This window comes from Orcinus orca, chromosome 12 (genome assembly GCF_937001465.1).
Source record: "Orcinus orca chromosome 12, mOrcOrc1.1, whole genome shotgun sequence".
Taxonomy (NCBI): domain Eukaryota; kingdom Metazoa; phylum Chordata; class Mammalia; order Artiodactyla; family Delphinidae; genus Orcinus; species Orcinus orca.
The window spans coordinates 27,786,389-27,809,430 of record NC_064570.1 but is presented as its reverse complement, the minus strand read 5'-3'; the positions used below and the strand labels follow the sequence as shown (position 1 = coordinate 27,809,430).

The following is a 23,042-nucleotide window of genomic DNA, read 5'->3' as shown; positions in this document are numbered from 1 at the left end:
AAACTTTCATACACTCGTGAATGTATTTTAGATTATATTTTTCTTTCTGTTTTACTCTAAGGAATACTTCCTATCAGGATCGATGAGCTTAAATTTCTTTCGCTCTGTTGCTTTAGCTCTTTAACAATTATTAAAGGCTTGGCTAAAATTTCAAATTGGAGTTGGGTTTTATTTATTTATTTTGCTTTGTGAATTTTATCAGAAAAGTGTTTGTTTGTTTTCCTTAGTCCTAGAGCAAAACTTCAGGAAGCCAACAAGTCCCCTGAAGCACGTGTAACCATGAATGTCTCGGCCTTTGTTTGTTTTGCCTTTTTTTTAAATTTAATTTTATTTATTTTTTTATACAGCAGGCTCTTATTAGTTATCTATTTTATACATATTAGTGTATATATGTTTTGCCTTTTTGATGTAGGTCTCCAGTCACGTCCCATATCCTGTAGCGTTACATGTAAATATAGTCAATGTCCCTCAGCCAGCTGCTGCAGCCATTCAGGTAAGCCCATTTTAAGATCATTTCATGAAGAAACTCATTAGCTACTCAAGGCACAGTTCTGTTTCTTTCATCCCAACGATTATTTGCACCTGATCCACTGAAGTTAAAAGAAAAGGGGGCTGTGGGGAGGTGGGCAGAGCTCTGGCCAGCAAGCTCTGGCCAGCAAGCTACACTTCCGGAGTGAATTAGTGCCAGAATTCTCAGGTTCTCTGATGTTAGAAGTTGAAACAATCCCTCCGTCAGCATCTCCTCTAGCCTCAGGTTTCACATCCCTCCCTTATGTCTGGGATAACATTCAGAGATTTCTACAGTGGCCAGATTCCGTTGGCGTTTGTTCCACGCCAGGGCTCTTTGGGTTCTGTGTGGTCCCTCGTGAACCTCGGGCCACGATCATTGTATTTACACTTTCCCACCAGATCTTTGTCTTTTTTTCTCCCTTAACTTTTAATTTCAGAGACACTATAACGATGAAGACCCTGAGAAAGAAAAGCGAATAAAGGAGCTAGAGTTGCTTCTAATGTCAACTGAGAATGAACTCAAAGGACAGCAGGCACTTCCAGTAAGATGTCACTGCCTACTTGATCTGGGCGGGGGATAACGCTTGACCCCAGCGCTCTTCTGTATCTTTTCCCTTATCTTCTAAATATCACACTAATCAAGACTCCGTATATCCACTAACAATGTTTAAACACTAGAGGTTGCTTGTAATAAAATGCAGTTGGTATCACGATGTGTGTTGACTAAGTTGGAAGTAGTCCTTTTGTGTTGCCATAGAAACTCAATATCCATTTGTGATTCTCATTCTTGATTTTTCTTTTCTTCAGAAGGACTGTAATCAATTCAAAGACTAGCAGAGAAAAAATGAAAATTTGCAATTTTTTTTTTTACAAATCTGTGTATCTGTCGGGTGCCTATTCATTCGATTTTTTCTATTATTCTTTTAAGCTAGATTTTCGTACTTTATAATTTCAAATATGATTTGATGTATGTCCAGTATATACATGTAAAAAAAGATATATATTAAATCTCTCCATAAGCAACATAAATGTCTCTCTTTTGTTTGCACACACAAAAGCTGTGTGGACCATTACTGAATTCTGACATCTTTTCTAGTGTTTGGGCAGCAAACTGGGAAAGCAGCTTGCACTTTGTAACGTATGTAATTAACCAACAAAGAGAATGAAAGATGGGATACCCAGTAGGTATTCTGAGGAGTAGATTTCTTTTTGGTTAAATAATAAAATGATTATGTGCATATGATAGTTCGACCACTTTTTAACTTTAGTTAATGTTTTGCAATTTCTCCTGTTGCATGGTCATGCTGAAAGGAGACTTCTGTTAATTTGCTCTTCTGCTTTCCTAACCACGTTGATTTGGCAGCCCTTCACTGCATCAGTGCAATCTGTAGCATTAAAAAAGGAGTAGAAGCCACAAGAATATATGCAAATAAAAGCAGCTCTAACTCTTGAATCCTCCAGCCTTTTTGTAGGTTAGAATGAGAATAGCCCACTTCTTAATTTGCAGCAAACATTTATGATGCTATTGGAAATTATGTTAAAGTAGATTTTTAAGACATTCCACGTGAGAGTTGTACTTGGTAACATAATCCCTCTATTTGCAGTTTTAACAAAATGATGACAGTGAAGGTAATCCTATAGATGACAGGCTATACCATTATTAAAAAGCAGGGTCTTGCATTGATAGAAGGAAACATCTTGACAACTGTCTCATAGGCGCAAGTTTTGGATGATGCAACAACTTTTATCTTTCCTCTAACAGCATCTGATACCTTGTGCAACTTCATTGCTAAGTTCCTTCTCCCTTTTTCCTCCCCGCTCCCCCACCCCCTCCTTAGACACAGAACCACACATGCAGCTACCCTGGGTGGCACAGCACCACCATTGCCGACCACACCAGACCTCATGGAGACAGTGCACCTGTTTCCTGTTTGGAAGACCACCACTCCACTCCATCTCTGCCAGTGGATCCTGGTTCCCTACCTGAAGAAAGCGCCTCTCCAGCCAGGTGCATGATCGTCCACCAAGGCACCATTCTGGACAATGTTAAGAACCTCTTAGAATTTGCAGAAACACTTCAATTTATAGATTCTGTAAGTAGAATTTTTAAGGCAAGCTAATGTTTTTGGAAGGGGGATTAGGAAACTCCTCAAATTGTTGCCATTTTCTATGGCGAATATCATGTTACTAGCATATGTTAACGTAAACGTATGACTTTAGTTTCTGTGTATATATTTTTTCAATATCTGATTTCTTAGGCTACCCAGATAAAAAGGTAGCTTTTCCCATATTTCCTTCAAAATGCATATTTTTAAAAATAGTAAAGTTAATGACCTATAAGTAGAGCTTGGGTAATAGGAATGATATTTGGATTATTTTAAACTTGTTTTTTTGTACTTTGTTTACTCCTTTGTGTTTCCCTAAAATTGTGCTTTGCTTTTGGATAGCACATTAAGAATTATGTTCACTCGGAGCTTAAAGCCATCTTTCAATATATTTGAATTGGTAATATGTTCATTTGTTGGCACATGGCTTTCTGCACAAAACATTGATTACCAGTCCCAACGGATCCACTGAGACAAACCATCTCTGGTGAAACAAACTTGAATTCGGTATCACAAAAGCAGACACTCAATTCATTTCCTTTGTTTCCTACTTGGTTAAAAAGCATTTACTGCATCCCCCATCAGACAGAGGATGAACATTGCCAAAATGTGCTATCAAAAAGTCTTCTTTTTGCTTTGAACTGCATGCAAATGATAGAGTGCCAGGAGGTCCCTGCAGCACCAGGGTAGGGCCAGCCTTGAGGCAGCATGGCAGACGCACCATGCAGTGTACCAGAACAACTGTTCATCCTGAAGCTGTTTCTCAGGAGGTCAAGCAAGTGGGCCAGGTGTTTTCTTTGCGTTCAGCATCTCTTTCTCAGTGCTGTGTTTCAGATGATGGCACACATCATGCACACACTGTCTCAAAGTTCTGCGCCTCCCACAATGTTTCAGGATCCTTCATCGTGGGGTGATCTCAGCAGTTTTGAATTCTTTGAAGAAGCAGCTTTTTCACCTAGCCAACACCACGCAGGCAAAGCCCTCCAGCTTCAGCAAAGAGAGGGCAATGTGAATAGGCCTGCAGGAGAGCCTAGCAGGAGGGCGAACAAACGCAAGTTGAGTGAGGGTTCACTTGACCTGCCCAAGCCCTTCCCTCCTGCGAGGCCCAGCACAATTCCACGGGTCATCCTTCGAAAAAAGCGGGGCCAAGCCAGCCCCATAGCCACTGGACACTCTAGTTCCTTGATATTTGCTGACGTCAGCAGTTCAACTCCCAAGCATTCCCTTGTCAAAAGCCTACCTTTCTCCCCCTCGCAGGTAGAGCACAATTTCTGCACAGCTGTTACTAATTTTCAGCAGACACCTGACCCTTAATAATCTAGAAACTAATCCTTTGGAACAAATGAGTCATTACTGTTGTCTTCACTGATTTCATTCCGTTGTTGCCTCTGGCTGTTGCTAAGTCATACTGCCTCCCAGAGTGTAGGCTATTTGTAGACGGACTGATGATTTTGTCATAATTCTCTCTCTGACTTTTTGGTGATTCTAAAGAGAGTTAGTTGCCTGGGATGTGCTTTTATTTCCTTCAACACTAGAGTTTAACATTTCTACTCCTTCCTCTTCTCCCATCCCTTTAAAAACTTTAACAGATTTTCTGCCTCCTTGTTCACTTATTGTTATGTGATTCACTGACCCAGGGGAGGAGGGAACCAAATTATGTTTAGATAACATTTGAGCTGCAACGAGAAAATTTAAAGGTTCCAGTCCATCTTTAAGTGAAAAAGTTTTGGGAGAAAATGAGGAACAAATGCTTAAGAAAAAACAACGTATGTTTTAATTTCAATTTCTCAACATTGGCTCTTCTGAGTCGTGCCATAATATTTTATTGGCAGTTTTTGCCAATGAATGTTCTTATTTCGTACAGCTTTTTTAAGGCATGGAAATTATAATTTTTATCAAAGACTTGTGTTCCTTAATTATGAAAATAATTGAAGCTAAAGGATAATTTGGCACCTTAAAACATTTTTCCAATTATGCCTGTCGAGTCTGTTATAAGAACAACTTAGGTATGAGCAAATGATATGCCCACTAAAAAAAGATCTTTTTTTGCTTGTATTTTCCAAACCCTGTTCTGAAGTATATTAGTTCTACAAGACTTTAATGATGTTCCAGAAAAACATCTAAATATATAGGTATATAAGTTTGGGAAACACTGAATCAAACAAAATTAAAATGGTTTGTTTACTGCAGGACCTCTCAAAGTTTTTAATATACGGATGTGCATTGTGAATTTCCAGGAGGAGATTACAATATGTGTGTTTCCCAAATTTGTTTTACCTTGGAACCATTTGAGGAACACCTATTACTTTCCCAGAACATCAGTGTTCTGAGAGATACAGCTTAAATTATTCAAGAATTTTCCACATAATGTCAACTTTATATAATAATGGTTCCTAGATCATTAAAGAGAAAAAACAAAGTATGAAAGAAAAAAATGATTACTTTCCCAAAAAAATCACTTTAACACCTTTAATGTTAATAAGAAGTGCATCTCATTCTCTTTAATGACAAGTGTCCTTGTTGAGAATGTTTTCTTAGGATTTTGCAAGTTTTTCAGCATTGACTCTAGATTTTATTTCTTGGAAATCATACTCCAAATCCCAGGTGCTGAATTGAAATAAAACACTATGTGCTTGTTAACATCATTGTTATCTCATATAATGGTCCAGTAAAACATACCTACTTGTTAACAACATGTCATTTTTAAATTGGGCTGAGTAAAGAATCACTGTTTAATTTAAGTATATTTTCTTTCTTCCCATATTTAGTTCTTAAACACTTCCAATAACCATGAAAACTTAGACTTGGAAATGCCTTCTTTAACTTCCACCCCTCTCAATGGTCACAAATTGACTGTTACAACACCATTTCATAGAGACCAGACTGTGAAAACTCAAAAGGAAAATACTATGTAAGTCCTTGTTTCAAGAAAAAAATTATTTATTTTATTTACTTATATTTAATTAATAGAATATAGTCTCCAAATGTCTGATCTATTTATATGTATGTAATTTTACTGATCCACTTTTATATACATAGTCATGTGTATCTCCACATTGAATATGCCTGTCCTGGGCATGTTAGAACTACCTAGAGGTAGAAGGTAGGAGAATAAACTAAATTACCTTTTGTAGTTCATTTCAAAATTTCCTATATATGGGCTTCCCTGGTGGCGCAGTGGTTGGGAGTCTGCCTGCCGATGCAGGGGACACGGGTTCGTGCCCCGGTCCGGGAAGATCCCATATGCCGCGGAGAGGCTGGGCCCGTGAGCCATGGCCGCTGAGCCTGCGCGTCCGGAGTCTGTGCTCCGCAACGGGAGAGGCCACAACAGTGAGAGGCCCGCGTACTGCAAAAAAAAAAAAAAATTTCCTATATATGCAAAGGTAATTTTAAAATAACTTTTCCATTCAGTTTTTCTGTTTGTTCAATAAGTCCTTTTCTTCTTCACCAAAAACAAGCTTTTTCAGCCTTCTTTCCTCTTTGATTATAAACTTAAGAATGAGTATGGTTCTTTACTTAGTTCATATTTTTTTAATCTTATTTTTTCTTTTTGAAATTTATCTGTAGATAGGACCTCTTTTGCCATCCCCAGGAAAATTAAATGATTAGAAGCCAAGGAGTGATTAAGTAGTCATTTATAGTCAATAAAGCCTTAACCAATTCAAAGAAATGGGAGAGAACATCAATAAGAATTATAAGAAACCTTTTAAAAAAGCAATTTTATTGTTTCCAATATAAAATACACTTTAAAAGGTTAACATATGTTTTCTGTTGTGGGTAGATAAGAGATAATGAATAGATAAAATTGATTTTTAAATGACATCAGATCTTCACAATACTTATGGTCATTATAAAGGCTTAGGGGTACTACATGTGTTTTCAGAATGATTAAAGAAAGATGAGAAATATTTTAATGCTCTTAGTTTTGTGGTATGATATTTTGAAATATGTGATGTACATATTATCTTTTCCCTAACAATATATATATGATTCATCAGCATACCCTATTCCATATCAATGAGTTTATTCTATTCAGTAGAAAAATATTAAATTTAATAGGTAGAGAAATGTAAGGGACATATGTTCTTTTATATTTAACCAAAACTTGTTTTCCTTTTAAAGTTTCAGAACTCCAGCTATCAAAAGGTCAATCCTAGAAAGCTCTCCGAGAACTCCTACACCATTCAAACATGCACTCGCAGCTCAAGAAATTAAATATGGTCCCCTGAAGATGCTAGTAAGTTCTCACAAAGTTCTTGGGGTTTAGTTGGTTTATTAGCACAGACAGAAATTTTCCTCTGATACAAATGTACCCAATCATCCCTTCAGCCTCAGACACCATCTCATCTAGTAGAAGACCTACAAGATGTGATTAAACAGGAATCTGATGAATCTGGAATTGTTGCTGAGTTTCAAGAAAATGGACCACCTTTACTGAAGAAGATCAAACAAGAGGTAAACACAAGATTCTTTGGAAGGAACAACCCTGCTGTTTTTGTCCCTTGTGGGCAGCTTGATGTGTCTGGGGGAGGGGGGGAGGCACTGTGTAACAACACCACTTTTCATAAAAGATTTTCATATAAGATGCAGTTACGAGGTACTGCCAAGCTGTAGGCATGCAATCTTGCATTTGGGAAGCCGAGCCACTTCTATTTCCTTCCTGTTTGAACAGAAAACATGTGAGAGAGTACAAAGGAAAGAGAAGGAAGCAGTTTTGTATTGTACTTTTTAAAATCACTGATATATAGGTGGATGGATGACTGGTTGATACATAGATATTTAATTTTTGGACATCATGGAAAATTGAAACTAATTAATAGTATCTATTTTTTTGGTAAGTCTTTTTGATTTTATTCATTCTAATGAGTGTGGCATTGTACCTCATTGTAGTTTTTTTAATAGCTCTTTATTGGAGTATAATTGCTTCACAATAATATTGCTTCACATACTGCATTAGCTTCTGTTGTACACAAAAGTGAATCAGCCATATGCATACGTATGTCCCCACATCCCCTCCCTCTTGAGCCTCCCTTCCACACTCCCTATCCCACCCCTCCAGGTCATCGCAAAGCACCGAGCTGATCTCCCTGTGCTATGCTGTTGCTTCCCACTAGCTAAATGTTTTACATTGGTGTCAAGAAGCATTTCCAACAGGTTCGATACAGTGCCTCTTGAATTTATTTTCATATAAGGATAAGTGGTTGAGAGATTGGCCATAGATTTACTTTTTCTTCAGCCTTACTGAGATATAATTGACAAATAAAATTATAAAGTATTTAAAGTGTACAATGTGATGTTTTGTTACACGTGTACCTTATGAAAGGATTCTCCCCCGTTGAGTTAATTAACACATCCATCTCCTCACATATTTACTTTTTTTTCCAGTGAGAACATTTAAGTTCTACTCTTTTAGCAAATTTCAGTTATACAATACAGTGTTAGCAACTATAGTCACCGTATTATACATTAGATCCCCAGACCTTATTCATCTTACAGAAGTTTACTCTTGAGTTTAACAGTTTCATGGGAAGTTCTAGCTCTAGAAACAACAAAGCACTTCCTGTTTGCTTTTAGGTGGAATCTCCAACTGATAAAGCAGGAAACTTCTTCTGCTCAGACCACTGGGAAGGGGAGAGTCTGAACACTCAGCTGTTCACACAGGCATCGCCTGTGGCAGATGTGCCCGTAAGTTATGACATGTTATGAGATGTGGGCAGCTCACAGAATTCTGTGTGTGGCGTGTGGGACCACTGTGGTTTCGGCATTTAGTGCCTCATACTTCTAAATATTCTCTCACAGGCTTATTTTCTTATGATTATTAATGTTGAATATAAAGTGAGATTTTCTACATGTGTTGGAAATAGACTGTGTTCCATTGCAGACTTGTTTATTTTCTTATGATCTGAGTCCTTGCCACTTAAAAAATCTGCTGCATGTATACACACATTTCCATGAAAACAGAATATTAAGTTTTACATTTTCTTTTAATTTACTTATTTGTCTTCTAAATGTAGTATAGGTTTCCCCTGCTATCTGAAAGTAGAGCATTCCTATGATACCTTTAGTAGGCCAAAATGACGTAAAGCAAAGAAGCAGTTTACCTTCGGACATATCTTGCTAACAGGTGCAAAAATTAAATAAAATTAAAAAAAAAAAAAGAAACAAATGTAACAAATAGAAGCAGACTCACAGATACAGAGAACAAACTAGTGGCTGCCAGAGGGGAGAGGGGTGGGGAGAAGGACGAAATAGGTGAACCGGATTAAGAGGTACGGACTCCCAGTTATAAAGTAGATGTCACAGGGATGTAATATATAGCACAGATAAGATAGTATTTTTTAATAACTGTGTATGATGTGTGATCTATAAAAATATCAACTCACCATGGTGTACACCTGAAACTAATATAATATTTTAAATCAACTATACTTCAATAAAAAGTGAATAAAAATAAGGAAATTGAGATAAAGCACAGGTGCTCACACAATTCAAAACTATGGGGTTGATGCTGAGATGCTGAGTGTAGTGCCTGGGGAAGGAGCTTGGCGGTGCCTCTCTAACTGCCCAGGGTGTGTGCTGCCTCTGTAACAGTTGTGGCTGCAAAAGAAAAGCAAAAATTCTCTTCAGGCTTCTTTTGGTTAGCAGTTAGCGAAAATATTAGGTGCTAATGGAGGACTTTCATAAAAGCAAAGTGGTGTGAAGCGAACTTTTGAATAGCAGGGGATGCCTGTATTTCCTCCTTGCTAAGTTGTCTCCTGTTTGGTTTTATGTAGTATCTAGCATAGTGCTAATCACAGTGTCTATAGTAAATTCCCTTTATTGTACCCGATATTGCATTGCTTTGCTGACCACCATTTTTTTAATAGACTATTTTTTCAGAGCAGTCTTAGGTTAACAGCAAAGTTGAGCAAAAGGTACAGAGATTTCCCATATATCCCCTGGCCTCACATATGCACAGCCTCCCGATCATCAACACACCCCACCAGAGGGGTATATTTGTTACAACTAGTGAGCCTACATTGATACAGCATCACCCTAAGCCCAGAGTTTATGTTAGGGTTCACTCTTGGTGTTATTCGTTCCATGGATTTGGACAAATTTGTACTGACATTTATCCACCATTGTAGTATCGTGCAGAGTAGTTTCAGTGCCCTAAAAGTCCTCTGCTACTATTCATCCCTCCAACTTCTGGCAACCGCTGATCTTTTTACTGTCTCTAGTTTTGCCTCTTCTGGAATATTATGCGGTTGGAATCATACAGTGTGTAGCTTTTTCCAGCTAGCTTCTTTCACTTAGTAACATGCTCTTAAATTTCTTCTGTGTCTTTTCGTGGCTTGGTAGTCTTGTTTTCTTTTGTGTTGCCCTTGGTTAACCATGGATTTTAAAGTTTGTAACTTGTGAATGATTGCCCTTTCCTCTTAGGAAGAATCAAAGCTAATAGCAATTGCTAATATTTATTCAGTGTGTTCTAAGTGGTGAGTAATAGTCTAAGAGCTTTAGATACATTAACTCATCTAATCCTCACAAGGTTGGTGACATTATCATTTCCATTACACCAGGGGGGGAACTGAGGCACAGGGAGGCTTAGTCACTTACTCAAGATTGTATAGCTTATAAGTGGCGGTTCTGGGTTAGAACTTTAGCCTAGTTCTAAATTCCATACTTTTCACCATTATATTATACTGCCATTAGTCTGTAAGTCAAAAATATTTCTTTACCAATATATGAAATAAACAGTTCTCTCACCAGAGTTTAATAAATTTTTAAAAGCACAAATTTATTAATCCATTTAGCAGATGTATTTTGAGTGCCTGCCTCATGCCTAGAACTGTGTGGGACCCTGAAGCTTTTTGCTTTAGTGATGTTTGCCACAGTGGGATTAGTGTTAGTACATAGTTGAGTTCTCAGTTTAGCTCATTGGGAAGAGAATTTCTGGCAAATACCTGCATTTTTTTCCTGCCAATGTGTGTCAACTCATAGTAATCTACTCTCTAAAGTGTTAGAATTGTGTCGGCTCTCCTATTATCCAACCTCATTTAAATTTCAAATTATTCTCTTTCCCTTTAGAATATTCTTACAAGTTCCGTTTTAATGACACCAGTATCAGAAGATGAAGACAATGTTCTCAAAGCATTTACAGTACCTAAAAACAGGTCCCTGGCGAGTCCCTTGCAGGTAATTATTATTCCAACATTGGTATCTTAAAAGTCATTCACTAAAAAAAATTTTTTTTTAAAAAAAAGAAAAACATTTTAGACATAGAGGAGTGATGCTTTTAAACAACTCCCAATGTCTAAAAAACTCCTAAAATTCCTTGTTGCCACTCATATGAGACTCACCAGAAATTTCTTATTAGAGCAGGCTCCCAAAGCCTGATGAAGTGAAACATTTCTTACTGTGACTGAGACTAAGATTGTTAATTACACATGTGTCAATACCTCCTTCTTCTACTTTTAAAGGTTTTATAAAAAATTGGTATAGTTTAATTTTAGTTTCAAAATTTTTTATGTTTTCTGCTCCCTCACTAAGCCATCAAAGCTCAGACCCTGTTTAGATTTTCAATGAAGTTTGAAATTAGATAGCTAGAAAAGAATTACAACATATTTGACTATCAGAATGACAAACTCAACTGTCAGTGTTATGTGGCTAATCTGTAGTTGAACATCTGCTCACGGGTTTTAATATCAAAAGAGGTTTCCCTTTTTTGAAGGAGGTCTATGTGGATGAAATACAACAAATTCCAAATTAATCCCCAGCCAAATGTAAATAAGAATGCAAATTTGTTCCCTTAAATTATTTAAAGCATTTCCCAACATTCAATAGCCCAATACCCAGCCACCTGCTGAGCCCTCCTCCCCTCCATCCTCCTGTGCTACACTGAGGGAAAAGCCATAGCCCCTGCAGCATGCAGAGAACCTGGATTAGGAAGTGGAAAGTCACAGTTGTCCTGTGAGGGAAAGGCACTGTTTTAGGCAGTGTGATTTGAAAGAGTGTCCTGTTCCTGGAAGGGCTTTCCCATCACTGCAGTAGGCCTTCTCTCTCCAAATTGTGAGACTCTTAAGACTACCTCCTTTAAAGCATTTGTGATATTTAGCATTATTTTTAAGAAATACAAGTACAGCTGGAAGGGCTGTAGGCACACTTTGTGTCTTAATTCCATCAGATTGCTCTCCTTGTGGCTTCTATCTGATCCAACTGCTTTGATGAAAGGTGACTGTTGACTGGAGTGTGGACTAGGGAAAGTCTGTCCTTGCGGGGAATCTGGAGTCCTTCCTGAGTCAATCAGGCTTGGGTAGCCATGTGAAGAAGACTCAGAATATGGCAAAGAACTGGAAAATGAGGAAAAGAACAGAAGGGAAAGAACAGAAGGGGGACATATGGGGGACAAAGAAAGGGGATTAGAAGGATTATAACCAGAGCATAGAATTTGACTAGTGCTATTAGTGCATTAATTAAACTAGGTTGAGTTTTATGTATATTTTGTAACATAGGCTAGGATCTGACCGATATTTATAATAGTATAAAAAAAGTGCATTCTAAGTGGCAAAGTGCAACATATATATATATTTAGGGACAGTTATCATTATGTAGGTTGAAAACCCCTGGCTCTTTCCCTAAAACTAAATCCTAAAGCTTTTGGCCTAACCAAATAGTGTTTAGCAAAACCTAAATCTAAACCTTTATGCAGATATAAATAAAATATATCCAGCCAAACATGGTACAGATATAAAATATATATATTACATAAAATTTGGCAAGAGTGTCAGATTTCTAAAAAATAGGTTGTCTAATTTTTACCTTGAAGATTTTAATGATACTAATTAAAAAAATAATCAGTATGGAACTTTATCATCAGCATATTTATATTTTATTTGATGGAAATATTACTTATCTTTGAAACTCAGTATTAAGTAGTAGCTCTGTTTTTTTTAAATTTATTTAATTTATTTATTTTTGGCTGCACTGGGTCTTCGTTGCTGCGCACGGGCTTTCTCTCGTTGCAGCGAGCGGGGGCTACTCTTCGTTGCGGTGCGCGGGCTTCTCATTGTGGTGGCTTCTCTTGTTGTGGAGCATGGGCTCTAGGCCCGCGGGCTTCAGTAGTTGTGGCACGTGGGCTCAATTGTTGTGGCTCTCGGGCTCTAGAGCACAGGCTCAGTAGTTGTGGCGCAAGGACCTAGTTGCTCCGCAGCATGTGGGATCTTCCCAGACCAGGGCTTGAACCCGTGTCCCCTGCATTGGCAGGCAGATTCTTAACTACTGCACCACCAGGGAAGTCTAGTAGCTCTGTTTTTATTAGTCAGTATTTTCTAGTATATCGGTGAGCCATATGTGGCACTCTACAGATTCTGATATTGTATATTGAGATTAAGCCACCTACGTACATCACATGATGAAGGTAACATTTGTCGGCTCCACTAAACTAAATAATTGAGACCTATAAGTTGATTTTGGAATCAATGCTTCTATCTACATTATATGGTTTTAGTGATTTACACCACTCAAATATATTTTAATAACCTGCTATAATAGATAACTAATTCATTTTAAGAATGAATGAGTGAATGGCACGCACCATGTATCTCCTTCATTTTGTGTCATGGAAACATAGCTTCTCGTACCATAGAAATATGTGATTTCTAAAATGTTTCAAACTTTTGTGATAAATATCAGAAAATGCGTCAGGTGATTCTAAATATTTAAGCATATATTGCCTATATTTCATATAACCCTGACTCAACAATATTTATGTAGGTAATTTTAAGCAATTTGGTAATTTTTTATTAAAACCATTATGCTTTATCATATATTTCCATTGATAATTCAATTTGACCTAATTAGGCAGATTTCTCATGAACAGTATTGTTGAACATGTTGTGCATTTGTTAAATGATCTGGCTATTCAACTTGAGTACTTTATATGACTAGAAATTTTGTCATTTGTACTTATAATAAATCAAATGTTAAATGGGATTTTAACCAAACAATCTAGACATTTTGTTAGAGTGCATTTAATTAAAACAACTAAATATGACTCCTAAAATATTTTAAATTTCCAATACTTCTAAAATGTAAAATGTCATTTGTATAGTACAGTTGATTGTCTATCCATCTAGTTGACTAAATAAATTTACTTAGGTACAAGAAAAGTTTACTGAAGACTACACTAATTGTGCAATTCTGTGTTCTGTCATTTCAGTGGTAATGATCCTTGGCTTAATTATAGCTGTAACACTTTAGACAGAGTAGTTATTGTTTTGAGGCCCCAAATATTGGGGCTTAATAGTTCAGCTTCTAATACACATATAAATGCATGTGCTTATACATGAATACGTATAATAGTTACATGTCCTTCCTCTCTTCTTGGAACCAGCCATTTCCCTAAGGTGCTGTGATCCTTTTAGTGGGAAATGGTATTTAGAGACCAAACTCAGGGTGCTAAGTATGCCCATTTTTCATGCGGGTTGTCATTGAGAAGCAAAGAATTTTAATAACTCAGAGCTTTCCATATAACCCCTAGTCCATAAGCTATAATGTTTAGAGGCTATTATAAACCATTATGCACAATGTTATATTTGGTTTTGAAATTATTTATGCGTGATCTTTTTTTAAAAGGAATTTGCAGCAGCTGCATAATAGTATAATAGTTGGATTTCTTCTTTTTTTTAGTTGCCTTAACTTTAATTGTAAAAACAAACAGGGACTCTTATAATAAAAATGTCCTGAGACATTTTTGATATTTGTGTCTTTCATGTAGCTCAGAATATGTGAGCTTTTCGGACCATTGTGCTGTTTTCCTCATGCTGTATGGTAGTAGAGAATGGAGTCTAGAAGCTTATACACAAATGAGGAAATAGACATTCAGCCTAGAAAGCTTGCAGTTTGGAGCAGGAAAGGCAGATTCACTGTGGAACACTACTGGATTCTGCTGTTCGAAAGTCACCCTGAAAGAGCCCAAGGCAGACACACACACATACACACACACACAGCTCCCTCAGCAAGGAGAAAAGAACTGCCTGTTTTTCTCAATGTGCTTTCAATTTGCTTTACATTTTGAAATAAATACATTATGCCAATAAACATTTCCTAAGGTAGACATTTTCATTGGTAGATCTGAAACTGTACTTAAGTTATAAGCCTCTGAACTTCTGTATTTTTCTCTTAAATTATAATTTCCTTTTATTCCTGTTTAAAACCCAAATGTAAAAGATGTGTTCATATGCTTTTTACTCACTCACTTTCCTCTTTTTTGTAACCACAGAATGACAGCCTTAAATTTTAATTTCCTGACTTGGCTTGTCCTAGCCTTACTTTTTAAAAACAGTGAGTTTAATTTAAGTAAATTTCTCAAGCCATTAACACTTAAACACATTTGCACAGCATCAAAGAATCTTACGATGTTATTGCAAGCAGTTGAAGCTCACTTCTTCAGTTCCATGTGCTTTGCGTTGCTTTTTGCATGATTGGCATTGCTAAGGAGTGTAATAAGCTAGCATGCAGGCAACAGGCACCTGGGTTGTAGTCCAGACATCAGCAGTTTCTAACTGCATGTTTTTAATTCATTAACTTCTTCAGATGAAAATGCTCTCATTTTAAATTGGGGACTATAGTTATTTCCTCCACTTATCATACAAGGTTTCTATGAAGATCAAATGGATATAATATTACTTTCAAAATGGCAGCACAGGGCTTCCCTGGTGGTGCAGTGGTGGAGAGTCCGCCTGCCGATGCAGGGGACACAGGTTCGTGCCCCGGTCTGGGAAGATCCCAAGTGCCGCGGAGCGGCTGGGCCCGTGAGCCATGGCCGCTGAGCCTGTGTGTCCGGAGCCTGTGCTCCACAACGGGAGAGGCCCGCGTACCGCAAAAAAAAAAAAAAAAAAAAAAAATGGCGGCACACTTGCCAATGTACATTGGTGGTACCTATTTTCAGACAAAGGGTATGCACTGTCCCTGTCCTTAGAAACATAGGCAAGGAGGCCTCACTTTGCACTCTGGTGTATTATTTCCTCTCACATGTTCTTTCTCATTCCTTGCTCCACTCTGGCAGAACTGTGTCAGTGGGTCACCAAAAGCGATTGCTGATTCAACTGATTCCTGAAATAAAGGTAGTCAGATCTCTTTGGTGTTATGGAGATGAGACAACTGATTTACTGGTCTTCTCTATTTTTCTGCTGCTTGTGTTGGCATGTCAACTGACACAGAAACAGTCCGTCTCCATGTGACATAGATCTTTCCAGGCATTTCTTAGTGTTAGTGTGCTGTTGTTGACCTACTCCCCTGGATACCTCTGTATCCATTTGGTTCTCCCTTGGGTCACTTTTTTCCACTTGCCCTGGCAAGATTTCACATAGCTGTCAATAATATTTCAGTGACCTGCTTTCAATATATCTTATATAATAAGCAAGTTTACCGTGTACAGTTTTTGGGGTGAACTGAGAAAGGCTAAATGAGTGGGGAAGGCAAGTTGAGCTCAAATTCAGAGTGCTCTACCCCAGAGAGTACACGACCTGGATTTTTTTTTTGTTTGGTTGGGTTTGGTAAACACTGTGATATTGAATCTTCCTTGGGCCAACAAAGATAGAATTGCTTTAGAGCAATTTGGCACTTATCTTAATCTCAATAGTTGAAAACCAATATGTGACTAAGGAAAGAGCTATTCTTTCAAAAAATTGTGACATCTGAGGCTATGTGACTACAACTGTTGGGAAGTCTATCAACATGTAAAATGAAAAGAACCCTAGAGACATTGGCGACAAACTCCAAATTTGGTAAAAGTCCATCCCTATTAGCGATTGTTAACTTAGACGTGGGTGGGATGTGAAGGCGCTGGTGGATGGAACACCCTCCATCACCATCTGGACCTTTGACCCACGCTAACTTTTAGGTCTCTTTTCTATGAAAAGTTAGCAACTCTGAAGTTGGGAGCATTTAATTGTTTTGTGCAGACATAGGGAAGCATTTATGCGTGGGAAAAGTTTGATAACCATTAACCTTACCTTAGCCACACTTCATCTCAGGTTTATTCTTGACTCTCAAGATACAGCTAAAGATTTCAACATTATCTCTTAGATAACTAATACATTTTAAAAGATGCCCCACTGGGAAGGAATTCTGACTTTTAGAATTTTAGTCCAGAGTAATTCTTTTCTTCAGATAGGTTAAATGGAATTATCAAATAATTCTTAGTCTTTTGGACACCATTTATATCTGCCTATTATTTTAAAAAATGAAACAGAAAAACATAACACCATCTTATAAGTTGTTTTGGTTTTGCAAAATCATTTTTTCATGACTTCACGCAAGTTTCTTATGAGGTCTGTGAACTGTAAAGCACATACCCTGCCAAGGCTATTGACGGCAGCAGCTACTGTGTGAAGCTGCTCTATGAATAGAACGACAATGGCAGTTCTTGTTCAGCATGATGAAAAAACCATTCATATTCTAAGTGAAAATGTGGAGATAATTTAATTCTGACAGAAAACCACCTGTGGACATGGTCTTGTCTCATGTTTTGTCTTCTGTTTTATATAAAGGATCTGCGTATTTATTTAAAGTGCTTCAGCAGGATATCCCAGTTAGACCTCTGACAGTCCTTTTTCAGTTCACTTCTGCCCAGGGGCAATTAAAGGTAAATTATGGGATAAGTAAGATAACTCGCGGGCAAGAGGAGGAAGATGTGCAGTAGGATTATTAATGTTGTAATGAATTAGGGTAGAGTGACATGTCTGCAACAGCACCATGGGTTAGTCATTTAACAAGAATTCATGTGCCAAAATCTGTAATTCTTTTTTTTTTTTTTTCCTTTTTTTGCGGTACGCGGGCCTCTCATTGTTGTGGCCTCTCCCGTTGCGGAGCACAGGCTCCGGACGCCCAGGCTCAGCGGCCATGGCTCACGGGCCCAGCCGCTCCGCGGCATGTGGGATCTTCCCAGACCGGGGCACGAACCCGTGTCCCCTGCATCGGCAGGCGGACTCTCAACCACTGCGCCACCAGGGAAGCCCAAAATCTGTAATTCTTACTAATTCTTTAGTGTAAATGAAACTAACATTTAAGGAGAGGGAATGAAGAGGGTGCCCAAGGATCTATATGACAGTATTAAAAAACATCCTCTAGCACGAAGACATTTAATCCTCCTTTGTCAGAACTATTCCATCAGCTTGAAAAGTTGGCCCAGGGCCCCAGGGCTTCAAGGTAAGGAGGGAGAAAGAAATAGCAGGAGGAGGCAGCTGCCCTTTTGGCTGGTGGACCTCAGCATTTCGCTTCTTACCCGAGTATTCAAACTTCTGCTCTTCCTTTACCTTCACAAAGTAGGTATGTGTCTGCTCTGACCAGTATTTCCATTCATGGTTGTAAGAAGTGCTTGCTTTGTACTCTCACGGTGCGGAAAAGGAGCTGCCCACTCACGTTCGCCTTTTTGTTCTGCGCTCAGTGGTTCTTGCACACAGTGGCTACTGTGTCTTGGTGTCTGTCTACACTGGGAGGTTCAGGTGTTCCAAGTCGTCTTGCCCTCCCTCAACTCTGAGCTTCAGGGCTTAGGTGCCCCTCAAATGCTCTGCTTTCTGAAGTTCGGATAGGTCAGTCAATTTGATTTATTTCTTCATAAATTTCATTTTGACTTGGGGGAAGCTGACTGTTTGAAAAGTGTTTTCAAAGTACTAACTAAAAATATATGGTACCTTCTTTATATTGATCTTGTTTTAAATATCTGGTCCTGGAGGAAGAGCCAAACATGAATAAGTGATGAGCCATCTGGGAGATCCAACAAGAACACAGTTAAAGTCCAAGTTGAAAATATACTAAGCCGATAACTGTGTTAGATTCTCTTGAACAGACATTGGGAATCCCGAATTAAGTACTATGTTGTCAAGGATCAGAACTTGACTTTTACCAAGAGGCATTGTAAAAGCAAGCATGAGATCCTATTAATACAGGATTTTAGGATACTTAATTTACTTTAATATAGAAAATTAATCCTATGTTAATTGAAGCACAGCTAAGTAGAAAAATTCTTAACCAGAGAAAAACAGAAACAATCCTTTCTTCCTTGTTCCTCACTTTTATCTCCATTTTCACCTACATCCTCCCTTCCCCTTCATTTGTTTGTATGTATTCTTTTGAAATATGTATTTTTGGGTTTTGTGTGTATCTTTGTTATGTTTTGCTTACATATAAGATATTAGCATATTAAGATATTTTATTCTGCATCTTTTTGTTTGTTTGTTTTTGCGGTACACGTGCCTCTCACTGTTGTGGCCTCTCCCGTTGCGGAGCACAGGCTCTGGACATGCAGGCTCAGCGGCCATGGCTCATGAGCCCAGCCGCTCCGCGGCATGTGGGATCTTCCTGGACCGGGGCACGCACCCATGTCCCCTGCATCGGCAGGCGGACCCTCAACCACTGCGCCACCAGGGAAGCCCTCTGCATCTTCTTTAGTCACTTGCTTTTAAGATCCATGTACTTTGTTCTGTGTACATCACTGATTCTAAGCCCTGCATAGTACTCATCATGGACAGCCATCATCTTTAACTATTGACTCTCAAATGGTAGTTAGTATATGTCATATTGTTATTGTATGTCACATTGTCATATGTTAGGATGTCACATTGTTATTATATGTCACATTGTCATATATGTTCTATGTGTGTCACTACAAATACAAGCTCAAAATTACAGTGATAACATTAAATTTTATTTTGTTAATTGGATTCCTTGTGTCAATTAGGTGTTTCAGTGCTGCACTGAAAAATGTTAGCAACAACATGTAAGCAGTCAACTAAACTAAAATATGAGACTTGGATGGGCAGATAACACACCAAAGAAATATGTATATGTAACCCACTTCCTTCAAACTAGACAAACATCATTTATTCAGAACTGTATCAAAGAATGCTTAACCTACTCTGGTGATTTTACTTAGTAAAACATTAAATGTGACTCAATGGCAGAAGTCAGCCCAGAACGCCTTGTCATCTTTGTCCTGTCATTTTTGTGATTCACACTTCCGGGAAAATATTATGATAATCAATCTTGCCTATGTAGTATTTCAAGTTATGTATTGAGCCTCTGAGCCTTGAGAGTAAATATGTGTAAACTTGGATGGTGCCTTTACATTGGCAGTGAGATGGCACAACAGACTGGGCAGAAACTGGGTAATCTACTTTGTGTCCTGTGAAAGTTTACAAGTTAGAAACATAGCACTGTAAACCTTATGTCACTGAAAATTTATTCCAGACCCTAGGCAAGGAAGCCCCTTCACATACAAATACCACGTTCATTTGGAATTGTCTTACCTATTTGCTAAAAGTCTGATGACTTTGACACCTCATCTAAGCACTTCTTCCTGCATTCCAAGGCCCTGCTGACCGGACCCTACAATTTCCCACTGATAAGAACTCTAATGGAAGCAGCGAGTTAGAGCCCGGATTCACATTTCTACTTCATCACTTCTTAGCTGGGTGACTTTAAGGGTGTTGCCTCAGCTCTCTCTTCCTTTAAAATTGCCTGCTCTGTAAAACATGTGTAATGAGCCATATTTATGCCACTGGTGTTTTGTATGAGAATTAAATGAGATGATACATGTAAAATGCTTAGAAGCGTGAGTGGTGCGTAGTAAGCACTTGTTAAATGTTGTCATTAAATCCACTGTGTCCCTTCCTCTCTGTCTCCCAGTCCCTCCCACAAGCAGTGTACAAACTGCAGCTTCCTGACTCTTTCATGTTATTTTCCCACCTGGGTTACCCTCTTTACCACTTGTCTATCTAAACCCTGCCTATTCATGCCCTTTGCCTAGAGCATGGCCCTGGCTGCTCGTTGGTGTCCCCTCTCCTCCTCCTCTGGCCGTGGGACCACAAACCTTTCATCTGCCTGTCGTCACTCCACCGGTTTCACATGTGTTCATTTTTTCTCTTGAAGGACAGCAGAGGCCTTTCTTTTCTTATTCTTCTTTTGTCCATGAAAAGCATCCCTCTTAGATATCAACACTAGGAATAGTTGTGCTTTTTAAAACCACTGATTTCTTTTTGAGCTTACAGACAGCAAATCTTATATCTGCTTGTGTTTCTGTTTCCTTCTTTGCATTGACTGCTAGAGAGCTCAGAGCCATGTTTGGAGTTTACATCTTGCCGGTGCATTATAGTTCATGGCAAGTGTTTTGAATACAAATCTCACCTCTTCTTCGTATTATTTATTTTTTCCACATTTCTCTGTGACCCTGCCTTGTCCACTTTTTAAACTCTCTTTGCTTATATTTACTTTGTAAGCATCTTAAATCCTTTTGGGAACTAAGTAGGGCACAAATAGTTTGAAATGGTTTGAAGCAACATGGAGGGAAGGCAGGAGCCAGGGCTCGCAGGAGACAGACACACGTTCAAAACCATTACTCTAGTTACTCATAGAGTGGCCTTGGGCAAGTTATCCTTACTTTCTGAGTCTCCATTTCCTGCCCAGTTTAAGAGAGAATGAACCTCCCACCCAGGGCAGTTGTGCTGTGTAAATGAGATCATGTGTGTGAAGGATCCAGATGCTGCCCATGAGATATTAGTTCCATCCTGTAACTTCCAATGTATCTTTAAAAAGTAAGCTATCCAAGTAAACCGATATTTCTTAATTAGTTGGTATTTAATTGATAAATATCCATTTTAATGATAAATTTAAATTTTCATAACTCAACTTAATCAATTTCATTGTTTAAAAAGATACACTATGTTTAGTAGGTGTTGATCAATTCCAGCACCTACAGGAGCTTCCTTGCTGGGTGGCTCAAGCACTCACCAGTTTGCTTAATAAGTAAATGCCCACAGCTCACCTTAGGTATCTGGGGGATTACACTCATTCCTGTCTCCAACTCTGTAAAATCTCCTAACAGACAAAAGGCACTCAAGTGTGAAGATACAGCTGTATCTTATCATACTGCTTGGAGTGGGTTTTCTCTCTTCGCGATAAACAATTTCTGATAATTAATATCACTTAAGAATGCTGGATTCCTGGTTGTCAGAGGGAAGATTTTATCTGACAAAGGCTCCCTGGTGTCTACTACTTGCTGTCTGGAGGTCACCCTTTTTTTCTGCTGGCCCTGCTGGGACTGGGAATCCATTTGTGGGCTAAAGTGTGTGCTTCCCGGTCTGACCTTGCCATTGCCTTCTCTCTCCCCATTAGCCTTGTAGCGGTGCCTGGGAAACTGCATCCTGTGGGAAGACAGACGATCAGATGACGGCTTCCGGTCAGGCTCGTAAATACGTGAACGCCTTCTCAACCCGGACTCTGGTCATGTGAGACGTTTGCAGACAAGCATTATGGTTTTCAGAACACTTCAAGTTGATTTGGGATATAGCATTCCTCTACATGAAACTTTTCATGAATGGGAGAAGAGCCTATTTTTGTTGTGGTACAACAGTTGACAACAGCACCAAGTGCATTTAGGTGGATGAAATCGTATCAGATTTCACCCAACTAAACGAATTTTTTTAAAAAAATTAATAAATAACAGTCTTACCTAAATTATTAGGTCATGAATTGTAGTCAGTTAGTATCTTACTGCAGATTTTTAAAATAAAAAAAAAAATAAAGTGATTTATCTGTATTTTAAGAGGACCAGTATTTTTTCTGTGATAGGGTTTTTGAAATTTTACACAAAAAGGTACTCCAATATTTCACTTTTCTCAATCACTAAACACAATGCATTACTATAAATGTTGGCTTAACACCATGGAATAAGTAATCAATATTGTAAATGCTCATTTATGGTTAATAACATTGGAGGTACATTTACTGTACTAAACCATTTTATGAGGGTTTTTTTGTTAGCTTGCTTTAAAAATTATTACTGTATGAAATAGTTTTATAAAAAATTATATTTTTATTCAGTAATTTAATTTTGTACATGCCAAATGAAAAAAAAAGTGTTTTGCTGCTATGGTCTTAGCCTGTAGACATGCTGCTAGTATCAGAGGGGCAGTAGAGCTTGGGACGGAGAGAAAAGAAACTTGGTGTTAGGTAATTGACTATGCACTAGTATTTCAAACTTTTTTATTTTTTATATATATATACTTTTTTTCCTTTTGTAATACATTGGAAAACTTGTTTGGGAGATTTTGCATTTGTGGTTGTTTTTTGTCTTTTGTTATTGTTGGTTTATAAGAGCATGCACTGCACTTCTTTCTTGGGAGATCTGTGTTGTTGAAGTCCTATGTTTTGTTTTGAGTTCAGCCTGACTGTTCTTTAATTCAGGGGTTATGTGTTTAATCAGCATTCCCCGTGGTCTCTAAGTGTATAGTCTCAGAACTGCCACACAGAACCTGTGTTTGCAGCTGGGGTCGATAGCCAGTTGCTGCCTTAAGAACATTCGGTGCAAGATGGCCGGCACTGAACTTTTGATATGACAGTGTACTTACTGCCTTGTAGTGAAATAAAGCTGTGCCCTTATTTTACTTA

The 23,042-nt window shown here is 38.2% G+C and overlaps 1 protein-coding gene across 5 annotated transcripts in view; it reads left to right on the top strand.

Moving 5' to 3' along the window:
* The window catches only part of MYB (MYB proto-oncogene, transcription factor), a 35,044-nt gene extending 12,002 nt beyond the window's left edge, over positions 1 to 23,042 (top strand). For 3 of the 5 annotated variants that reach the window (XM_004263792.3, XM_033406706.2, XM_033406716.2), the window contains exons 7-15: positions 413 to 493; positions 948 to 1,052; positions 2,349 to 2,603; positions 5,384 to 5,526; positions 6,738 to 6,852; positions 6,945 to 7,070; positions 8,190 to 8,300; positions 10,683 to 10,790; positions 21,768 to 23,042. In XM_004263792.3, the coding sequence (XP_004263840.1) occupies positions 413 to 493; positions 948 to 1,052; positions 2,349 to 2,603; positions 5,384 to 5,526; positions 6,738 to 6,852; positions 6,945 to 7,070; positions 8,190 to 8,300; positions 10,683 to 10,790; positions 21,768 to 21,884 (1,161 nt within the window). In that variant the 3' untranslated portion in view covers positions 21,885 to 23,042. Of the gene's footprint in view, positions 1 to 412; positions 494 to 947; positions 1,053 to 2,348; positions 2,604 to 3,509; positions 3,873 to 5,383; positions 5,527 to 6,737; positions 6,853 to 6,944; positions 7,071 to 8,189; positions 8,301 to 10,682; positions 10,791 to 21,767 lie in introns of all 5 variants that reach the window. The other 2 variants (XM_004263790.3, XM_004263794.3) reach the window with 2 other exon arrangements.